The sequence below is a fragment of the Pogona vitticeps genome, chromosome 5 (assembly GCF_051106095.1).
Source record: "Pogona vitticeps strain Pit_001003342236 chromosome 5, PviZW2.1, whole genome shotgun sequence".
Classification (NCBI taxonomy): Eukaryota; Metazoa; Chordata; class Lepidosauria; order Squamata; family Agamidae; genus Pogona; species Pogona vitticeps.
The window spans coordinates 180625249-180648214 of NC_135787.1; the positions used below are offsets into that span (position 1 = coordinate 180625249).

At 41.5% G+C, this 22966-nt stretch overlaps 1 protein-coding gene across 1 annotated transcript in view; it reads left to right on the forward strand.

The window, feature by feature from the left end:
- Positions 1-22966, forward strand: part of CECR2 (CECR2 histone acetyl-lysine reader) — a 147433-nt gene that overhangs the window by 121811 nt on the left and 2656 nt on the right. Inside the window, exons 9-18 of the mRNA XM_020789089.3 lie at positions 1811-1967; positions 8776-8905; positions 9173-9210; positions 9312-9403; positions 9568-9694; positions 11735-12153; positions 12849-12974; positions 15830-16652; positions 17818-19234; positions 21081-21186. Of these exons, the coding sequence (XP_020644748.3) occupies positions 1811-1967; positions 8776-8905; positions 9173-9210; positions 9312-9403; positions 9568-9694; positions 11735-12153; positions 12849-12974; positions 15830-16652; positions 17818-19234; positions 21081-21186 (3435 nt within the window). The remainder of the gene's footprint in view (positions 1-1810; positions 1968-8775; positions 8906-9172; positions 9211-9311; positions 9404-9567; positions 9695-11734; positions 12154-12848; positions 12975-15829; positions 16653-17817; positions 19235-21080; positions 21187-22966) is intronic.

A 22966-nucleotide genomic window follows, 5' to 3' on the forward strand; every position in this document is an offset into this window, starting at 1 on the left:
GAGATGATGTCAGAGAGTTCTCCTTGGGAGCATTATTGAAGGAAAAGGCTAAATAGCACTTCTAAAACACAAGTAAGAAAAGCACTTAGGCTATCTGTGCTAGAAGCTAGCCTGTCTTCCTAGCAATTTATCAGTGCCCCACTCAGGTCCGGTTTGCAAGCAGATTAAAAAAATGAAGCAACCATGACTAAAATGCAGGCCTTTTCTCTGGATTAATGATGGCTAAGGCTTAAAGAGTGATGAGGAGGCCCAAGCTGATCATTAATTTCTCAGGAAATACCTTGTGGCAAAAGCCCAGTTTTTGCTGAGGTAGTAAACCTATTCAGCCTATTCCACTTGGGACTGTAGATGGAGGCTTCCATGAGTGAATACTGCCATCACATACATAGCTGTGAAAGGAGCATACTGTCATAGAAGCCTTACCAGCACAGCAAGACTAGGCCTCACAGTGACTAGATTTTATGAATCTGCGCCAAATCGTATTTTTAATTTAAAAAAATTGTTTCATTTATAATATTAAGTTCTATTGAAATATTCTTTTTTCTGTCATTTTATTTTCTTCATTTTCTTATTTATTGTTATATACTTTGGGCACAATCCAGTTGTTTGTCCTATTAGAGCAGACCAATTATATCAATGGGATCTTAGTATGGAAACTCTGATGTAAGCTCCATCAATTCAGTGAATACTGTACTGTATGCCTTAGTTTGGAACTAAGAATTATATTTAGACTTTTAAAATATGTTTTAAAATGAATATTTCCTAATACTATATGGGACCCCTTAGAGAACATGCATAGTTTGAATATGCTTCTGTGTTCTCAGTGTGGGTATAGTGAGGAGCATATTTTGTTTCATTCATGACCTTCTTGAGTTTACAGCATCTTTGAGGTCTTCTGGTACCTATCTACCATGCCTCTAAGATTGCTTAGCATAATGCTCCCTGTGCTGGACTCCATTTAAAAACTGTTCAGAAACAATATCTAGTGCACAGTGCAGGATTCCCAGATTCTGAAAGGAACAAGGATACAAAACACATCAAGCCAGTCCTGGGCCCAGAAACAAACAGGGGAAGAAATAGCTATGGAGAATTAGTGCTCACAAGAACCCTTTGATGATATTAGATGACCAGACGATGGTGAAATCTCTGATCTATATATGTAGCATGAATTTTTAGTTTTGTTTTTTATTATCAATGTTAGCTTTGTTAGGTCCTATTATTGTCGTTCTGTATGTTTTGTATGTATGAATAGTAATAAATAATTTTTTTAAAAGCCAGTCCTGCAAAGCACAGCAGCTGCCTGTTCAGTTTTGGAAGCAGTCATGGACAGATGGCTATTCAGATCTCCTAAAGAAGATGAGTTTATGGGCCATTCTAGACAGGAAATGTATTTATTGAGAGGTCAAATGAGCATATTTTCTGTTGTCATTATGAACTTTTACAGCAAGTTATCTGGAAGGGCTTTATCGTAATTAAGAAAAAGGTGAAAATATTTTTGCTAAGCCTTTTAATTTGGAAATTTGCGTCTTACTGAGCTATTAGCTTGTTTTTTAATAAATATAATATTACAACATGTTTCAGTTAACTGTATTTTTAAATATTTTATTCACTTGGACTGAAGCCAGACACAGAGAATTCATATTATAGTTAACAATTCAGCAGGATTTTAAAAATAAAAAGTAAATAATTGGTTAAACTAAATTTTAGTTAGCTTAAATGTTATCTGCAATAAGTTCCATTTAGGTGTTTGAAGAGAATGAAAGTAGAATATACATGTAGTAAACTACTAAATAGCTCTGATGTCTTGCAGGTAACTCCAGTGGTGCTTAGCAGAATGGAGAAGCAGAGACGGAGAGACGAAGAAGAAGAGCGTCAGATCCTTTTGGCAGTTCAGAAAAGAGAGCAAGAACAGATGCTGAAAGAGGAAAGAAAACGGGAAATGGAAGAGAAAGTCAAGGCGGTGGAAGGCACGTAGATAACCTATACAATGTTATCTTCTATGTAGAGAGATGTGAATATAACTTGAAAATATTTGCTTTGGGTTGTAGAGAAAATGGACAATGAGCAACCATTGAAGGAGTAAGATACATAGCATGTGTGACAACCCCAGACCTACTGGAGTATACCACCCTTTAACTAAGCTGCCACCAACCATTCCCTATAAGGAGTCACACATACCAGGAATGGATTTTACTAAATAAAAGAACAAGGTTTATTGAAATAACAAACAGGGTACATAAAAGAATCAGGTAAATAGGATAATGTAACGTGGCATAACCCCAATCACACACATACAACAGCTTGGTTCCCACTGAACCCTTTAAGGTAACGCACAGACCCTGAACCTATCAGTTCTGGCTACCTAAATAGAAACCTGAACCTATCAGGTATGTACTAACTCAGTGGTTCTTAACCTTTGTTACTCGGATGTTTTTGAACTGCAACTCCCAGAAACCCCAGCCAGCACAGTTGGTGGTGAAGGCTTCTGGGAGTTGCAGTCCAAAACTCCTGAGTAACCCAAGGTTAAGAACCAGTGTACTAACTGACACACAGTTGTACTCAGTCTGACACACAGACTCCAACTCTTTCCTCTCCACACCAGCTCCAAATATATATACAGTACAGCTCCTCCCCCTGATGTCCCGCCTTCCACTCCCCATAGGATGGAACTTTCCCTCCAAACCCATGACAGACAGGTACCATCAGTGCTGTATGTGACACCTCCCCTCTTTATAAGTTGTTTTGCAGGGGAAAAGCTAAAGTGCTTTTCTCCAAAAAAACAACCAGGATCAAAACATATAACAGTTAAACATTATCATACACAATCCCATACTTACACTCTAGGTTAAACATATCACTTAGGCATTTAACATGAACATTTACAATACATTAAGTTACCTTTATTAATACAAACCAAGCCTGTTCAATAAACAGAAACATTTAACTTTTGGTCACCAAAATATACATAGTCCATGGTTTCTTCGCCGTCTTCACTCTTCGGGTCTTCTTGACAAGGCGTCAGCAACACAGTTCATTGACCCTCTGACCACCTTCACTTCAAAGTCATAATCTTGCAGGTTTAAAGCCCACCTCATAAGTTTACTATTATGGGTTTTCATTGTCTTTAACCACTGCAGTGGTGAGTGGTCAGTGCACAGAACAAAATGTCTTCCCCAGATGTAAGGTTTGGCCTTCTGAATTGCATATACTATGGCCAGGCACTCCTTTTCCACGGTTGCCAAATGTCTCTCACCTTTCTGGAGTTTCCTACTCAGGTAGGACACTGGATGCTGGTCACCATTTTCATCCTCCTGGCAAAGAACTGCTCCTACCCCGCTGTTAGACGCATCGGTGTAGATGATGAACTCCCGGTCGAAGTCGGGAGCACGCAGCACTGGATAATTGATGAGCGCCTCCTTCAACCTCCGGAACGCCTCCTCACAGTCGCTGGTCCACGGGATGCGGTCATCAGTCTTCTTCCGCGTCAGATCGGTCAGCGGAGTCGCCATCTCGCTAAACCTTGGGATGAACTTCCTGTAGTAGCCCACCAACCCAAGAAATGATTTGACTTTTTTCTTGGTGTTGGGTCTGGGCCAATCACGAACGGCTTCTATCTTGGCCCCTAGGGGTTTGATCACTCCTCCCCCTACTATGTGACCCAAGTATTTTATTTCTGGGCTACCCAGCTGCAGTTTGTTCTCTTTGCAGGGCCTAGGCCAAAGCACTTCCTCCCCTGGGTTAAAGTGCCTCTCCCTGGCGTTCTGGTCATACCAGGTTTTCTTTCTGACCTTCTGAGCTTGCAGGTTCTCTGCTGCTAGCTCTAGGTTTCTCTTTAGGTCATTCATTAAAGAGTCTATATATGTCACAACATCTTGTGGGTCATCCTGGGTGATCTGCTCCCAATTTTGTTTGATTAAATCAAGTGGACCTCTTACTTTTCTCCCAAACAAAAGTTCAAACGGACTGAACCCGGTACTGGCTTGTGGCACTGATCGATAAGCAAACAAAAGGGATTGCAGCTTCTGGTCCCAATTGTTTGGATTCTCTGCCAAGTAAGCCCTAATCATGCGCATCAGAGTCCCATTGAACTTCTCCGTTAACCCATTACTTTCGGGGTGATAGGCAGTGGTTTCCTTGTGTTTAATTCCACAGATTTGCCATAACCGTTTCATGAGCTTCGATGTAAACGATGCGCCCAAATCTGTGATTATTTCTGAGGCAAATCCCATCCTGGACATATACCCCACCAAGGCATCTGCCACTGTGTTAGTTTCGATGTTGGTCAAGGGTATGGCTTCGGGGTACCTCGTGGCATGGTCCACAATGGTGAGAATGAACCGGTTCCCCCTCTTTGTGGCCTTGGGCATAGGTCCCACAATATCCACTCCTATACATTTGAACGGGGTGTCAATCACAGGCAATGGGCACAACTTCGCTTTGGTCCTGTCACGGTTATTCCCCTGCCTCTGACACACATCACATTGTTTACAGAACTCCTTGATCTGCTTCCCTATTTCAGGCCAGTAAAAATTCTGTGTGATTCTCTGCTGTGTTTTGTTCACCCCTAAGTGCGCAGCAAACATGTCAGAGTGCCCCCTTTGTAAGATCATGGGGCGATACTTCTCAGGTACCACTAACTGACTTCTGATCCCATCTCCCCCTTTTGAGATATTCATCAGGGTCTCTCTATATAAAATTCCCTTTTTCTCGTGAAATCTCGCTGGGGTTTCAGGTGTTAACTGGGTGTCTGTCATCTTTTCAAAACACTTTTGGAGAGTGGCGTCTGCCTTTTGCTCTTGGCCAAATTTGCTGTCTGTGGTTAAGGTTTCTACCACAGCTTCGGGACTACCCTCATCTGCTTCCGTCTCGGGCTCTTCAGTACCCCCCTGAACTGTCCCCGTGGTGGCTTGTGAGCGTGTAATCACTAGCACCCGTTTCACATGTTCAGCCAGGTCATTTCCCACGAGCACGGCTGCTGGCAGAGTCGATGAAATCGCTAGCCGCCAAACTCCCCTCCAGCCTTGAAAGCTCACAGGTACCTCAGCTACTGGCAGTGAGATCACCTGTCCCTCAATCCCTGCCACCTTCAAGCTCTCATTTGGGATTATATACTCCCTAGGAATAATGTCTGGATGGCACAGGGTCACCTGGGAACAAGTATCCCTTAACCCCCTATACTGACGGTCAAGTATTCCTACGTCCACCCCTGCGGTCTCAAACAATTGTGAATCTGTTCTCACTAGTAAGCAGCGCTTGACCTCCACAAGAGGACCATTTTCCCCAGCCTGATCAGCAGATGTAACTGGTCCAGATTGAGTAGCCATGGCAACAGGCTCCCTCAGTGGCAAGGAGCTTTGCTCTGTCTGGACACAGAACACAGCTTTTGGCTTGGTTCCACTCAAATCATGAGGCACATTTCCCTTTAGCTGCTTTAATTTCTCACACTCTGAGATTAGATGGCCCTTTCCTTGACAGAAATAACATTTTCTGCTGTATTTGGAGTCTTTCTCATCTGGTTTTGGTTTTCCCTCCAAAATCTGAGGTCTTTGTGGTTTCATGTCTGAGGGCTTCCCTTCAACATGGGCCCCTCCCCCTTGCTGGTTTTTCCCTGGTCCCTGAGAGTACTTGCTGTAGGTTTCTTTGGGTTTACCTACAGATTTCCCCTCAGCACCTAAGGGCTTTCTTATTTGGTAAATAAAATCTGCGATCTCTGCCGCTTCTGTCACCGATTTCGGTCTCCTCTCCCTCACCTGGAACTTCAGTTCCCCATGTAGGACTGAATAAAACTGTTCCAGCGCTATCAGGTCTTTGAGCTGCTGGAAGGTCTCTGTCCCCTCCTGAGACAGCCATTTCTCTAGCAACCTCACCAGTTGGGCCCCCACTTGGGTAAAAGTCTGCTCTGGTTTTTTTGTGAGTGACCTGAATCTTTGCCTCAGCTGTTCCGCATTTATCCCATGTCGGGCAAACACCAGTTTTTTAAACTCAGCGAAGTCTTTCAGCAGTTCCACTGGCATCTCTGCATAGACTTCTGCCAGGCTGCCACTGATCAAAGATCGCATAATGGTCATCTTCTCAGCTTCCCCTACTGAGAAGTCCACAAACGCTCTTTCCACGAGGGAAAAGAACACCTCAGGGCAATCTCCCTTGTTGTACACAGGGAATTTCTTCAAGTCAGTTTTAGACAATTGGCCCACCTCAGAATCTCTATTGTTATTATTGTTCTGGTTCATCATTTCCAATTTTCTTAACTCAAACGCCATCCTTTCTTTTTCCAGAGCAATTTTCTCTCTCTCTAATCTTTCTTCTTTTTCCATTCTCTCTCTCTCTAATTTGAATTGTCTCTGTTTCTCCCTTTCCCTTTCCTCCATTTCCCTCACCCGCAGCTCATGCTGTTGGGCTAGGCGCATTCTTCTGAGTTCTGAGGTCTGTTCTCCCGTGTTCTCATCCTGCACTGAGCCAAATTCCTCCTCAGAACCTTGGTCTACCTGTGGATCTCTCACTTCACCCATTTCTGCCATTTGGCTTCGAGTCAAGGGCATAATCCCCCCAGAACAGGCTGCCTTCAAAAGTCAAGCCTCAAAATAAAACGACAACTTTTTTTTCTTTTGCCTCAGAAACAGCCTTCTATAGATTGCTGCTGTTCCTTCAGCACCAACTTGCAACTGTTGCCAGGCAGAATTCACCCCCTCTGCTAGGCCTCTCAGCAGACAGGCTAGATCACTGTTACTTCACACAGCTTTGCCTCAGCCTTTTCCCGCCAAAACGGGTTGCCTCAGAGCTCCCTAATCTAGTCTCCCCAATCTGAGTTGGCACGTTCTTCCACTAGCGTACCTCCCCGTGAGGTAAGCCTAGAAGATTACCTACGCGCCCTCAGATTTTCCCTGACTAGACTCCCCTTGCTCTGGGCACACTTGCCAAGGCTTTGCTGGACCACTGGACAACTGGACCAGTCGTATCCCACACGCTGGACACCAATCAATGTGACAACCCCAGACCTACTGGAGTATGCCACACGTTAACTATGCTGCCAACAACCATTCCCTATAAGGAGTCACACATACCAGGAATGGATTTTACTAAATAAAAGAACAAGGTTTATTGAAATAACAAACAGGGTACATAAAAGAATCAGGTAAATAGGATAATGTAACGTGGCATAACCCCAATCACACACATACAACAGCTTGGTTCCCACTGAACCCTTTAAGGTAACGCACAGACCCTGAACCTATCAGTTCTGGCTACCTAAATAGAAACCTGAACCTATCAGGTATGTACTAACTGACACACAGTTGTACTCAGTCTGACACACAGACTCCAACTCTTTCCTCTCCACACCAGCTCCAAATATATATACAGTACAGCTCCTCCCCCTGATGTCCCGCCTTCCACTCCCCATAGGATGGAACTTTCCCTCCAAACCCATGACAGACAGGTACCATCAGTGCTGTATGTGACAGCATGTTAATCTTTTCAGGTGTTCCGTAACTGCTTGTCTTACATTTCTCCTATCTATGGCCAAAATCCTGTTGTTTTGGCTTCGTAGTACAAGTCTTTTAGACTTAGGAAATTGGCAAATAATTTAAAAGAACATACATAGCAATAAAAGTTAGAGAATGATCCAGCACACAATTAATACAAATAATAACATACACACACCCTACAAAACAACCCATGACAGGACATGATCAAAGCATAGATTTAGGAGACACAACAGATAAGTTGCAGCACCAGCAGTTAGATGATCTACTCAGGCCTTTACTAAAAAGTTGTCATACCCAGTGTATTTATGATATTTTTCCTGTGTAAGTAGCAAGTAAAGATCCATGGATACAGCAGATATGGGAACTTTAGCCCACCTTCTAATGATTAAGCAAAATGGGTGATTCATTTCCTTGTTTCAGACACTCCTAAACCCTTGTATACCACAATTAAGACAAATATTTTTAAACAAATATACTTTCCAAGTGTTTGTTCAATGGGTGCTTCCAAGACTAGGGAAGACTCTAAGGCAGTGGTCCCTTACCTTGGGCCTCCAGATGTTCTTGGACTTCAACTCCCAGAAATCCTGGCCTGGAGAGGTGATGGTGAAGGCTTCTGGGAGTTGTAGTCCAAGAATATCTGGAGGCCCAAGGTTGGGGACCACTCTCTAAGGCACTTAGTACTACAAGACTATATTTCACTACAAGCAAATAATGTAATTGTAAATACTGCCATTGCACTGAGGTCGGCAAATTGGATCTAGCTGTCAGCCTAGGAAATAGCAGAAACTGATAATGAGAACTAGTCAGTTACTCCAAAGTAAGAATTGCCCTGTCTGTCTGACCTTTCCATGGAAACAGTTTGTTCCCAATTGTTAGATTGTATTGCATATAATGTTAATTTGGCATGTAAAAATCTGTCAGTTGGGAACTGTCATGAGTTATGTACCATAGCTCTCCAACAGCAGAAATCACCAGGGGAATTGAATTTATTGTAACATCATACATAGTCAGGAGTGGTCAAAGTAACTGACACTGTGAATCCATCTAATGTACTCTGCTACAGGGATGCTGTGCACTAGTTTGTGGAGCAGTGGTGGTGATTAAAATTCACATATTAAATAGCAGTAGAAGAATCTGCTGAACTGTCCTTCTCTCTTCATCTTCTGAATAAATGCCATCATGCCAACATCTACAAATAAAAATGACCAGCTGCACCTCGTTTGGGCAGCTTCTTGGGCTTTTATCTGTAGAAGTTTCTGGAAAAAGTAAGAGGTTTTTTTTCTGTGTGCAGAACGAGCCAAAAGAAGAAAGCTCCGAGAAGAACGAGCATGGCTTCTGGCCCAGGGAAAGGAGCTTCCTCCTGAGCTTTCTCATCTGGATCCTAGCTCACCTGCTAGGGAGGAGAGGAAGGCCAAGGACCTGTAAGTATACTGCACTGAAGTGCAATATTCATGAACATATAAAATAGCTGGTTTTCACTTCTAATGCCTAAAGGGCAAGATGGAAAGCCATGGAGGAATGATATCATATGGTGTTAAGAACAGGAAAATGAGAAGGAGGGCATGACTTGGAAAGGACTGTTCCTAGTAGAGATGAAGCCTCAATGATGAGAATTCTGTACAAGACCAAATTGGAAAAGTGATAAAGCTTGAGAGTTTCAATCTATTTTTTGCATTTCCACTTTGCAGCTTTGAACTGGATGATGAGTTCACTGCCATGTACAAAGGTCAGTCCCCGCTCCAGGTTTTACCTGTGCAAATTATTTTGATTTGGAAGTATTAACATCCTATTTTTGGTCTAACAGTTTGCCATCTTTATTGCTCACAGTTTTAGATGTGGTGAAAGCTCACAAGGACTCCTGGCCATTCCTGGAACCAGTTGATGAGTCCTATGCTCCAAATTACTACCAAATCATTAAGGTAAACAATATGATATATTTCTGTGATTTTGTTTTCCACATTCTGTGAAAATAATGAATTGATATGTAATCCATATCATTGATCAGAGGAAACAAAGAACCTGTGTAACAATGAATATAGCTTTAAAGGTAACTTAGCTTTAAATATACTGTGGCATTTTTCAGACTCCCATGGATATCTCCAGCATGGAAAAGAAGTTAAATGGAGGCCAGTACTATACAAAGGAGGAGTTTGTGGGGGACATGAAGATGATGTTTAGGAACTGCCTTAAATACAATGGTGAAACCAGTGGTAAGAGTTTGAACATGAGTTCTGTCTGTTGAGGGCAGTGTAATTGGAAAATAACCCAGTGCTGCTCATAGCTGGGTTGAAAATAGATGGACAAAGAAAGTCCATTATTGCAGATCTGCTGGAAACCACCCAAGATAATCTTTTTAAAGCTCTCAGAAATCAGCAGTGTGTCTCCCTTACCACTTGCTTGGCTTTGTGGCAACATTTTAATGTGATCTGAACTTATTTTGAGTTGTTTAGTAAATTAAAATAATTTCCAGTTTTCTTTTTCTTCCTTTTCTTGTTTTTTTCCTCTTTTTCACACCTTAATTGCTTTGCCTTACAGAAAGTCTTCAGTTAGAATATTTACTTCCTGTTCATAAGAGTGTTATTTTTATTGCTTGTTTTGATGTTTAGGGACTGTCTTAGCATCACAGAATTGCAGCTCTGTAGTTCTCTGGTGCTTAAATAGTCTCTAACCACAAAGACAACTAAGGAAATCATAGCCTTCCATTAATAGGAGGTAAATATTCCAGCTGAAGACTTTCTTATGTAGTTAAAATAATTGAGGCCTAGAAACCAACACTATCTCTCATTTCCATCAAAATCCAAGGAAGTTGTTTCAGTTCTAGATCAGTGTCTGATGTCAGTAATGGACCAGATGAGGATGAATAAACTAATCCAGACAAGACAGAGGTGTTCCTGATCTGTAGAAAGGCAGATCAAGGAATAGAAATGCAGTCTGTGTTGGATGGGGTTATACTTCCTCTGAAAACACAGGTGCGCAACTTGGGTATGCTCTTGGTTTTCTTTCTCTGCCTGAAGGCCAAGGTTTTAGTGTGTCAACTGCACCTGTTCTTGGAGAGGTCTTATCTTAGTTATATTCTGGCTGGATAACTGTAATCCACTCTACATAGTGCTACCTTTAGAAAGTGCAGCAGGTCCAAAATGCAGCAGCCAAATTCTTAACTGGAACTGGATACATGGATCACATAACCCTCCTTCTCCATTTGCTGCCAATCTGAATGGTCAGCTGCATGAGGAGGTGGGGAGGGGCTGGTCAGTAAGTGGGCCATCCAGTTCTGGGTGTGCAGGATGGGAATCGGCACCACCTGTGGTGCCTCACTTCATTTCTAATACAAATACAAAGTGCACATCTCTAGCAGCTAGGTTTTGTATTTTAATTTATGTTTGATAAATAGTGTTAATTTACACAATAGGAAGGAAAGAAGGAAGGCTGCAGCCTTTTAAGTATGCGTGATCTTACTACATAGCATGCTGGAGAACCCTTAATTGACTAACTTTCTAAAGCAAACTACTGCACTGATAAGACAGTTCACTCCCAAGAAAAATGCTCTGCATAGGAAATGCTAAACCTGATTTATTTATTTATTTATTAAATTTATACTCCGCCCCTCTAGACCATGTCTACTCGGGGCGGCTTACGACATAAAAATCAATATAAAATATATATAATCATTAAAAATACAATTACTATATCAATTAAGATAATTAATTTAAGAAATTAATGATGCAAGAAACTGAATTGGAATAATTCTAGCAGGTCTCTGGTCATTTTCTAGTGTTGACTCTATTCTAAACCAACTTATTCAGGAATAACCTGACCAATACTGAAGCCACAAGATTTACAGCCCCTTGCTAGTTCTTTGACACTGGCTCTGTTCAATTGTTCAGAACCTTGCCTGAGTTCAGAAGACACCTACAGCATTGGGAACAAATGAAGTTATACTGCTGGGTGTTTTCCCCCCCACACACACACTAATCATACCATCTGTTTAATTTGGATGCATTAATTTGAACAAATGTGAGTAATATTTAAATAAGAAAAGCCATTGAAATATGGAATTAAAGTCCATAGGAATCCTAGAGTTGGAACTAGATATAACTGTATGCAGCTGGTTTGGCAAAAAGCACAGAGAGGAAATAGCCTAGATTTCAAGACTAGATCTAAGCAATGGATAAATATAAGTGTGAAACTCTGTTTTGTTTAAGTATGTAAGTACAAAACTCTGTTTCTTTGATGTACTTGTTTGAACACAGAGTACACTAAAATGGCTTATAACTTAGAGAGATGTTTCTACCGGGCAATGATAAAGCATTTACCTGGAGAAGATGGGGACACAGATGATGAATTCTGGATCAGAGAAGATGGAAAGCGGGAGAAAAAAAGCCGTCGGACTATACGTTCTAGCACAGGGAATCCTTGGACCCGATCCAGAGACTCTGAAGGACCTGGCAGGAGACAACCACATGTGCAAAATGGAGGAAAACTTCCACCCCATAAAGCAAAACATCGAGTTCCCACTTCTTCCTCCTCTTCCTCCTCCTCCTCTATAGAGGATCCACGTCACAGCTCAGTTAATCCTACTGGACAAGTTGCTTCTTCCAATGGACGAGGTGTCCTGCGTTCCCATCATTATGGTGGAATACCCAGCCATGTTTCCCATCCTGGACAGATGGTGAGTACCAGTCCAGTCAAGTTACATGAGAAAATGTCCTTTGGTAGATATGGCCAAGGGTTGGGAAGAAATAACATTCAGTTGATTTGCTTTTCCTTTTTTGCTATACTTAATTTTATGTATTTTCGTTCTTCTTCATGTAGTATACATTGAACTTGAAAGATCACAAGTGTTAAAGGTTGTTGGAGGCGGAGTCTTACGCCAAATATATAATTGGAAAGATAGTTTAAACTTTCTTAAGCTACAAGGAAACGTCCTCTTTAAATGAACTTGAAAACAACAAGAAGGAATCTTATGTAGCTATCTGCCAACGTTCAGTTCAAATCTCAGGCATCTTTCCAGTCACTTTTTAATTATTAACAACTGACTGGAAGGAAGACTTCTTTGTCATATTTATCAGGTGGTAACTATAACACCTGAAAAAAGTGTTTTTATCAATTGGATTTCTGTATGGAGTGCTGGCAAGACAGGTACTACGTTTGTCAACCTAGGACTAGGGACCATGATCATTTAAAGAAAAAAGAAGATAGTGAGCAATCAGAGTGGTGAATAAGTTCACTTTTATTTTTTTTTAAATGCCCATGTTGCTATTAGAAATTAAAGCTAGTTCTTTGACACTAAATTATTGTAGACAGCAATTCTAGAAGTATTGCTTTATACCAAATATTGCACATAACTTCTGTTTTCTTGTCCAGAGGTCAACAATGCAAGGAACATTTAGCTCACCTCATGGGTCTGATTCTGCAAAACCATATGGATCACCTCGAGTACCAGAACCACACCCTGGTGAGCCAAGTCAGCAGCAGCATTTTGCCATGCAGGTAAGAACCATTTTCTCAATTGATCCTCCACCTGCATGTACAAGAATTATATGCAGGTCTAGGATAAGGAAACATCTGTTCTTCTTCTTGGTCTTCTGAAATTCACACACTTGCACCCAGGAAATTCAGAACATTCTAGAGTTAAAGCCTTCAATCGAATGCCCCTCTCATACACAACGTACATGGTTAGCCATCTGCCCTGTCCACTGCACAATCAGCCATCAGAGGAATATTTTCTTCAAAAGGAGTTTTGCAGTATAATTAGAACAGATTTTTCTTTCATAGTTCCATCCTTCTTGTCTCTTCTTGTTCATCTTTAAAAAAATATATTAGTGGCAGTTTTTTGTGGCCAGACAATATTCAAAATTTCTGGAGTTTCCTCCTCAGCATGGACACAGACCATCAAAAGAGATCCAGGTCTTAACTTGAGATATTGACAATGTTCTAGATGCCTGCCATGTGAATCACAAAGACAAAAGAATATTCTTAAATCCCTTCCCACTACCATGCCCCATCTTATCACTATACAGGCTGTGATTGGACATCCCCAAGGTCAGAAACAGAGGATCAGTGGCCAGCTATGGAGTCTGCTCTCAGACATTACAGATGGCAAGTCATACATCTTGAAAGAATACTCTCAGTTCCTAAGACACTTGAAATTACGATCTCTGGAATTATCCAGTTTGCAAATCGCAATATTGAAGAATTCGACATTGATGGCCTTCAGAAAAATTATCTAGACCATCATCAGCAACCATCTACCAAGAAGTCCTCAGTTCATTGATACTGACAAGCACAACTTTGTCAACATTGGCTCTGTGTTTGAAATCAACAGTGCCTTGGTATTAGATAATGATTCCCTCCATGTTTACCACCATATTAGCATAGACCTTACCAAACCTTCTAATACCAACAGTATTGGTGATTCAGAACAAAACTACAAGTATCTCAGAACAAACGGCATTTTCAGTACCAACCATCTGGTATCCACAAAAATATGGGAAACATCTGCTGACACTGGTACAGGTGACAAAACTGGTATAGGAAGACAGATCAGATTCAGATAATGGCTGTTCATCTTGAAGGAATCCATCATTCTTTTCTTCACCACTTGGTTCAATTGTGGAAAACCACACAGCTTTCTTTTTCAGAGGACGTTAGGTTTTACTCACACCTAGTAGTGTGTGTGGCTAGATGACTGCAGTTAGAAATTTTAAAAATCTCCACAACCAATATCCAGTCCTGTTTTCAGTAGAATCCAACAAATGCAACTGCATATGTACAACATCTGCTTCTGCCAGCTCTGACGCTGATGACATGCTGTTGCTTATTAGTGATCCTGAAATCTCCATTCTAGAATTGATGGACGTGACTGAGGATTTGGGGGATCTCTCTGGATATAAAATAAATTGATGTAAATCAGACTTGATGCCACTCAGTAAGCATGGTTCATGAGAGGTGCTTTCAGGATTGCCTTTTCAATGGTATCCAGAAGCCTTTACCTACTTGGTGGTCCAATTGCCCAGAGTTATCAGTCAACTAATTAAATTGAACTTGAAGCCATTACTAGTCACAATAAAAATGGATCAAAGGTAGAACAAACACTCTGAAAACAAATGTCGTCCCGCGTATAATTTATGGCTTGAGAAATATCCACTGGATCATTTATACAAAGACCTTTAAGAGATTCAGTGAAGTATTCTGAAAGTTTCTTTGATAATCCTTTTTTCCCCCAAGTTCTTCCTCCAAAAACTCCAGCTGCCAATTGAGGAGGGAGGTTTGAGTCTCCCAGACTTGCATCTCTTACCATAAAGCTTTCCTGTTCTTATGTGTGAATGGCTGGACCACATCATCTGCCTCAGAGACACTTACCCCCATGGACTGTGCTGGAGTAGGATTTCCTGGCCCCACTCTCTGGTTGGAGGGTGTTGGGCTCCATCCCTATCAACAAACTTGGCAAAACACCACCTGGTGTTGGAGCAATGTGCAGAGCTTCTTTATATCTGACAAAATTGTTTCAGGTCAATCCATGCATACATGAGAACCTCACAGTTTGGTGCATCCCACCTGTAGTGGCCAGCCATTTCTTTGGAAGAGTTGAGCCTTCAGTGAAATTACTACTGTTGACTATCTTACTCAGGTGGAAGATGATTTTTTTTTGATCTTTGAAGACTTGTAACAAAAATATAAATTGCTCTCCAGTACTAGGTGGCAACACCTGCTTTTAACATATTTACTAGTGGCAGTTTTTGGTCCCTCTGCTCTGAGTGCTTCTCAGGTTGCTAGAGAAACTTATTGAGGTTTCTCAATCCAAGTCTGCAGTAGTCCTATATAGGTACCTTAAAGCATCAGGGAAATTAGTAGAGAAGAAGTGGAGTGGAGAGCTACAATGCACCATATCAGATAGGCAGTAGAAGACTATTCTGGCCTCAGTGTGTGTAGCCTCCCTAGACTTTAGACTTAGACTGATATAGCACAAATTCTATTTTGTATGTACTGGATACCCAAAAATTAATGTATAAACATATGTCACCTTCAGACAGATGCTGGAGATGTGGGAATGAGAGTGATGTATGATTATGTGCTCATGCACAATGGTGACTCCCTTCTGACAGATATAGCAACCAAAATTAATTCTGTATTGGACACCTCATGCTCCCAAGGGAGAGGGGGAAAGCACCCAATACTTTAGGCCACCGCCACACTAACAAAAAGATCCAAGTTCTTGATTACAGTATGGAGAATCTAATACAGGGTATTAGATTCTCATTATGGTATACCCAATACTAAGATTTATGTATTGTTATCAGTTTAAAAATAGAATCTGTCTGATTTCCTTCTGTTTTGCTTCTCAGCCTAGCATTGGACTGAATAATACCAGAGGACATCGGCTTCCTGTTCCAGAGAAACAGGTGTGTGCAGGACCAATGCATGTCTCTGCAGTCGGATCACAACCTGGGTCCCTGCCACTTGGTCGAATGAGTGGCCCTCCCTCAGATGCCAGTATATACTCCTCTGCACAATTTCAGCAAGGATTTCTTTCTCCAAGGCCTAATGGACCCCCTATGAGACAACCAGAGACCTCAGACCTTCCTCCTGGCCATATGTATAGGACTTATAAATACATAAACCATGCACATCCTGCTCTGTGGAATGGAAGCCATGATGCAGCAAACCAAGTGACCCTGGGAGTAGACAAGAAATCTCCAATGAGCACATGCTCCCCTGTGCCACCTCGTCCTTTAAGCCACATGATGGAACCTCGGATACTTAGGCCATCTTTGCCACCTAGTCAGTGGACTGATCAGCCTAATTTCCTACCTCATGGAGCTCCACCCTCAGGGTATATGCGACAACCTGGAAAAGCCCTTGGTCAGCGAATACAGCAGCAGCTACCAGCTTCTTTGTTTGGGCCTCCTCCTCAAATACAGAGGGGAACCCCGGGTGGAGATTCCATGATGGACAGTCCAGAGATGATTGCCATGCAGCAGCTGTCCTCCCGGGTATGCCCACCTGGTGTGCCTTATCACCCACGTCAGCCTCCTCCCCCTCACTTACCTGGACCATTCCCACAACTGGCCCGTGTGGCAGCTATGAATATTCAACCTCCAAAACCTGTTTTAGGGAACGGGAATTCTCAGGATGCCAGTCAGACGATAGAGACAGAGAACAAGCAAGGTAAGGTAATATCTTTCCTTTGCTAAGGCAAACATGGTTGAAGAACTAGTTAAGTTGAAATACTTTGTGTGACGCTTTATTCTTTCCTTTCACAGTTAATACCTAGTAAGACATCACTATTTCCACTGCAGAATGCATTTTCTTTTGGTACTTTGCTATGGATAACTCTTGATTTACCGTATTTTTCCATGTATAAGTCCTTTCCCCCCCCACTTTTCTAAACCAAAATTAAGAAATCTAAGTGGAGCTTAGCAAGCGAAGGGGAAACCAGGGATCAAAGCCCTGCAGGATCACTTTGATCCCTGCTTTCCCCTCTACTTATTTTTGTTCTCTCCTCAACTTACTTCCATGTATAAGATGACCCTCAATTTTTAGTCTAAAGATTTTAGACAAAAGTATAGTCTTATATACGGAAAATACGGTATTATGAATATTATGCTTATCTGGGTCATGACATAGGACAAGTTTAGATAACTGTACTAAGAGATAAGTTTCACTCTTAAGAGAAATGGTAAGAAATACACAGATTTGAGATAAATTGCCCCAGAAAAATATCATTTCAGGCTGTATGAAATTAATGGAAGATGCACAGAAGCATTACATCTTATCTCACAATTTTCATGTTTAGACTGAGTAAAGAACAACTTTCCCCAACCTGGTGGCAAACAGATTTTTTGGACTTCAGTTTTCATCAATCCTAGCTACTTTGCAGGAATCTGAAGAGTTGAAGACTAAAACATCTGGATTTTACCATGTTGCAAAATGGTGGTACAGGATGTTGCAGCTATTTATATAGAACTGGTTTCCTTCAGAAGCAAATCTTGCAAATTAACTTCAATAACTTCCTGGTATTTTCCTGCTGTGTTTATAAATGTCTGCAGCAATAATTTGTGATGGAATTTCAGATGTGAAAACATTGTGTTGATGGTCAACGGGCTGTAAGATTGCACATACATACACATTATATTGCTCCTCGCATTAGCATAGGTTAGCACCATATAGGTCATTGTAAACCTTTATTAAAATGGGAAGGGATATTCCAGACCCCGCGTCTCATAAAAGTTGGTTAATATTATCTTTATATTGGGCCTTGGAGTTGCTGAAGTTGTTATCAGTTCATGTAGTGAAAAAGATGTCTCAATTGTTTTTATTTCCCTTTGTGCAGTGGAGCCTCCACCAAGAGTGGAACAAAAAACCCAGTCTATTAACCTATCTGAAGGGACGTACCCGAAGCTGCTACCTCATTCAAAGCCCCCTTTGAAAACTGATTGCTCCAGGCAGAACTTGACACAGGAAAGATTGGGAGATGATTCTGGAACTAAAAATGATCGAAAGGCATCACAGAGCAAGAGCACATGGGCAGCAGAGAGTAACTATACAAGTCCAGTAGCCCAGGAGTGTGTGAGGGATATTGTAGCATCAGCAAGAGAGAGAGGACCTTTGCCTGAAAACGGTACTGCAAGTGACGGGCCATCCAGTGGTACAGAAGGGAAAACAGCGGGTGCTAACAAAACTGAGAAACCCCATTGCACTGGAGAAAAAAGTATGTTGGAAACAACTGTGCCTTGCATGGGACAGAGTGCTGGTGCTCCTGCTGCTATAGATAGTAACCCAGCTGGAAGTACCTCTGGACAGTTTGCCCCACTCTACATGCCCAAGCTGGAGTATCCAAATTCAGCCACACACTACCACATCAATCCAGGATTGCAGGGGTTCAATCCTATGATGGGAGGGAAGCCCCCTTCAGTTTCCCCCTCTCAACATTTTCCCACTCAGGCCTTTCAGCCAAATAACACCCCCCATGGTGTTTTTCCTCGCTACCGTCCCCACCAAGGAGTCCCATACCCTTATCAACCACAGCCTTCCCCTTCTTATCACCACTATCAACAGCCTCCTTACTATACTTGTACGCAAGGTTATTCAGACTGGCAAACACCTTTCCCTCCCCAGTCTAGTCCCACTGGACATCCGCATGCACAGTCACCACTGACCAGGCCTCCTTTCTCAGACAGAGGAGCCATGAGCAATGTCATGCAGGGCTGTGAGGTGTTTAATACTGCTTTGTCTTCCCCAAACCGAATGGACATGGCAAGCACCAAAGAAATTCCAAGCAGTGGGCAAGAGTTGCCACCAGAAGCTGAGAAATCAGATGGGTGCCAAGAGAGGCCTGAAAGTCCCAAAGAGTTTCTTGATTTGGACAACCATAATGCAGCTACCAAGAGGCAAAGATCAGTTGCAGCAGGAGAGTACTTGTATGGCTCCCCTCCACCATCTGCGAGTTCTTCTGGGCTTGGATTTGGGCCCTCTGCTTTCCCACCCCATGGTGTCATGTTGCAAACAGGCTCAACCTATCCCTCACGACATCCATCCAGTCACTTCCACCCTAGACCTTATGGGCCACCAGTGAGTGCTCACTTGTCGCATCATCTAGTCACGAGTCAAGCGAATGGCTATGTTCATGAGGGACCTCTGTATCGTTGTCCTGAAGAGAATGTGGGCCACTTTCAGGCCTTAATGATGGAGCAGACAGGACGTGGAGGAAGCATGGAGGGACTATCCCCAGATATGTACAGAACATCAGGGTAAGAGTCTTCTGTGTTGGGACAACAGGGGAAGGGAGGAAGATGCTAAATGGTGGTTATTGTGTTAAAATTAAATCTCCAGAGAGTGTTAAGCAACAATGCACACAAGCCATTACTCTCTTTCCAAGAGAGCTTTGCAAGTTACTTTTCAGGGACAAAGTCTCAATGTTATTATGTTTTATTGTATATTATCTTATTATCATTTAGTGATTCCATCAGTTGGGCTTCTACTATTTTCTAAGATAGATAAACAGGCTGCTTTCAAACTGACTAGCACTCAGTTGAAGGTTATTCTGGACCTGTTCCTTATTGATAATTTGCCTCCCCATTTTCCATTTGTATGGAGAAATGGTACGGTATATTATTTAAAATGCTGCACTAGCATTGATACTCTTTTGAAAATAACTTAAAAATGTTATAATTCTATATGTTACATTGCTTTTGAAATGTAATTTAGTTATATTTTTCTAATCTGAAAAAGTCTAGATAGCTCAATGATTTAGGTATCTGACCGTAGAGCCAGAGGTTGGGAGTTGGAATCCCCACTGTGCCTCCGGGGGGGGGGGGAAAGCCAGTTTGGGCAAGCTGCACAGTTTCAGGATGCCCCCAGAAGAAGGGAATGGTAAACCACTTCTGAGTACTGTCTACCTAGAAAACCCTGCAAAGGGTCTCTAATTTGGATTTTACTTGACATATTATTATTGATAAATACAAATAAATAGTTTATTATCCTTACTTCCAAGCTCTATATATTATACAGTGGTGCCTCGCTTAACGATTGCCTCGTTTAGCGATGAATTTGCATAACGATGTGTTTTTTTAGAAAATAATATGCATCGCATAACGATGTTTCCTATGGGCGATTTTTGCTTAGCGAAGTTTGGGACCATGCTTCGCATAACGAATGCGATTTTAGGTCCCCTGCTTCACTTAACGATGTTTCTTTTTTCAATTAAAAAAGTGTCTTAGAAGGGTCAAAAACGGTTCTAAATGCTTGGATTCGTTAGAGGACCCCTTAAGTCATGTGCAAACCTGATTTGGCTTTGATCTGACTTTTCGTAAATTTTTTGTGAATTTTTTTTTTTGGCCCATAGGAACCAATGGACCTGTCAAAATCTGACAGCTCCATGCTTTCCTATGGGGGAGAAAACAATTCACAAAAAATTAACGAAAGTTCAGATCAAAGCCAAATCAGGTTTGCACACGACTTAGGGGGTTCCTCTAACGAACCCAAGAATTTAGAACAGTTGCTGAGTCTTCATTAATTTTTTGTGAATTTTTTCTTCCCCCATAGGAAATAATGGAGCTGTCAGATTTTGACAGCTGTCAAAAGTTGGGGGGAAAAAATTCACCATAAATTAATGAAAAGTCAGATCAAAGCCAAATTAACTTTTGCATCCGTTTTAGAGGGTGCAGAAGCTAATCCAAGCATTTAAAACCATTTTTGACCCTTTTATGACACACTTAATTTTGCAAAAATTGACTTTGCAAAGCCATTGAAATGTATTGAGTCAGCTTCAATACATTCCAATGGAGGATACATTGTTTCGCTTAGTGATGTTTCCTATGGGTTTTTTCGCTTAACAACGGCAATCCGTTCCAATTGGAACGGATTAACCGGTTTCCAATGCATTCCTATGGGAAATGGTGTTTCGCATAGCGATGGTTTCACATAGCAATGTTTTTTTTTGAACCAATTAACATCGCTATGCAAGGCACCACTGTACTCACTGTAACCAAGCATAGAATTTGGCCTAGTCTACCAAATGGTTTTCTTAATAGAGGAAGGTATGTATTTGGGTGAACTGTGTGCCCATGAAGTTTTCTCTGTTGTATGTAATTCCAGAATGCCCATGCACCAGCAACAAGCCCCATTTCCAAAGGTGCCTGCAGCAACAGCAACCCAGGAAGAGCTGCCAAGACAAAAACCATCAGCATTGCCTCTAGATCAAGTAAGTGCTAGTAAAGTGAAGAAATTAGGAAACATCATTTCTTTATCATCAAATATAAAAAGTACAATATTTTTAGCAGTTTACAGAACTATCTGAAGGCCAGATATATCTGTAATAAAATATTGCAATTAAAATGCATGGATACATTTCACATGACTGATTTTTTAAAATTGCTATGGGAAATGGGGAGTCAGACAAAAAAACATTTCTTCTTCATGATATCTATGTATTTGCATTTATGGGTCTTTCTTACGGGTACTTACCCACCCACCTGTACAGAGAAGAGCTTACGATTCTTCACCTACATGTATGAATGCATAGAGACCATGAAGAAGGAAAACAGGTTTGTCATCTGTAACATTTGTTCTTCCTTTCTCCCGTGCCGTAATCTTGAAAATGTTGAGAGTACAGTGGTGCCCTGCTTGACGACGATAAGCCGTTCCGTTAAAATCACTGTAAAGTGAAACTGTTGTCAAGCGAAAGTAAAAAAACCCATTGGAATGCATTAAAACCGGTTAATGCGTTCCAATGGGGGAAATACCTCATCGTCCAGCGAAGATCCTCCATAGGGGAAGCCATTTTCGATCACTGTCTTCTGGGAATAGGTCCGGAAAACAGCGGGAGGCCATTTTGAAAACCCGACGATCAGCTGTAAAGAGTGTCATCAAGCGAAGCAGGGAACTATTCAATGTAAAGCGAAAATTGCCTATAGAAACATCGTTTTACGATCACTATAGCGATCGCGAAAATGTCATCGTAAAGCAATTTTGTCATCTAACAGGGTCGTCGTCAAGCAGGGCACCACTGTATATCTGCAATACTTTGAACATGTATACATAAACATGTACTAGTAGAAACATTTTAAATTGATTCAAGAAAGAATGTGGCTCCCTGGAGAGAACTGGTGGAAACTTAACAGAATTCAGTGCTTTTCCTTTAACTCTGGATGCAAAACTTAAGACAGGTCAAACTTAGTTTAGAAAAATAATCTATATTTACATATGTAACTTAAACAGCTTATCTTCAGCATAACAGCTTATCCATATAAAGGATAACATGATAACATAACAGCATATCCAGTAACTAGTTACTCACAACCCAGTATAACACCACAGCATGACTACTCCTATACCAGAGCAACCTGACTGCTCCTGAACCCGAGCTACCTTTATACACAGGAAGAGCCCCCGTAATCAGCTACACCTGCCCAAAGCAACTCACGCCTCAAACTCTACCTGTTAACCAGCAACAGGTGTATGCTTGCACTTTACCTACAGTCTTTCTTACGTATTTTACTAATATGAGTACATTTCATATGTTCAAGACTTTACAATATAGTGGCCTGATCCATTACAAATATATTGACAGAAAAACACCATCTTCCCGGACCTGCTACTTCACTGCTCATAATAGAAATTGGTTTTGTTTTCCTGATCATTCATTCATCTCTGTTGTTGGTATTTAAAGGGGGAGGGGACACAGGAATATTGAATGCCATTACAAATATAGCAAACAAGCTAGCATACCTTTGGTTGACATTGAGCCCTGTGGCGGTCACCCCTTTGTGGCCCCTATTTCCTTGGGCTCCACACAGGTAAACACGCCCTTTTCGCTGCCACCAGGTATTTTCTAATACCACTTTAAGTCCCACACAGGAACTGCCACCCCAGTTAGGTCATATACTTTAGGAAGCAGGGTTTATGATTAAGAATTCTTTTATTATTAACCAAAACAACAGGAAAATCATATATGAGTTCATTCAGGTGTTAGTACTTTTCAG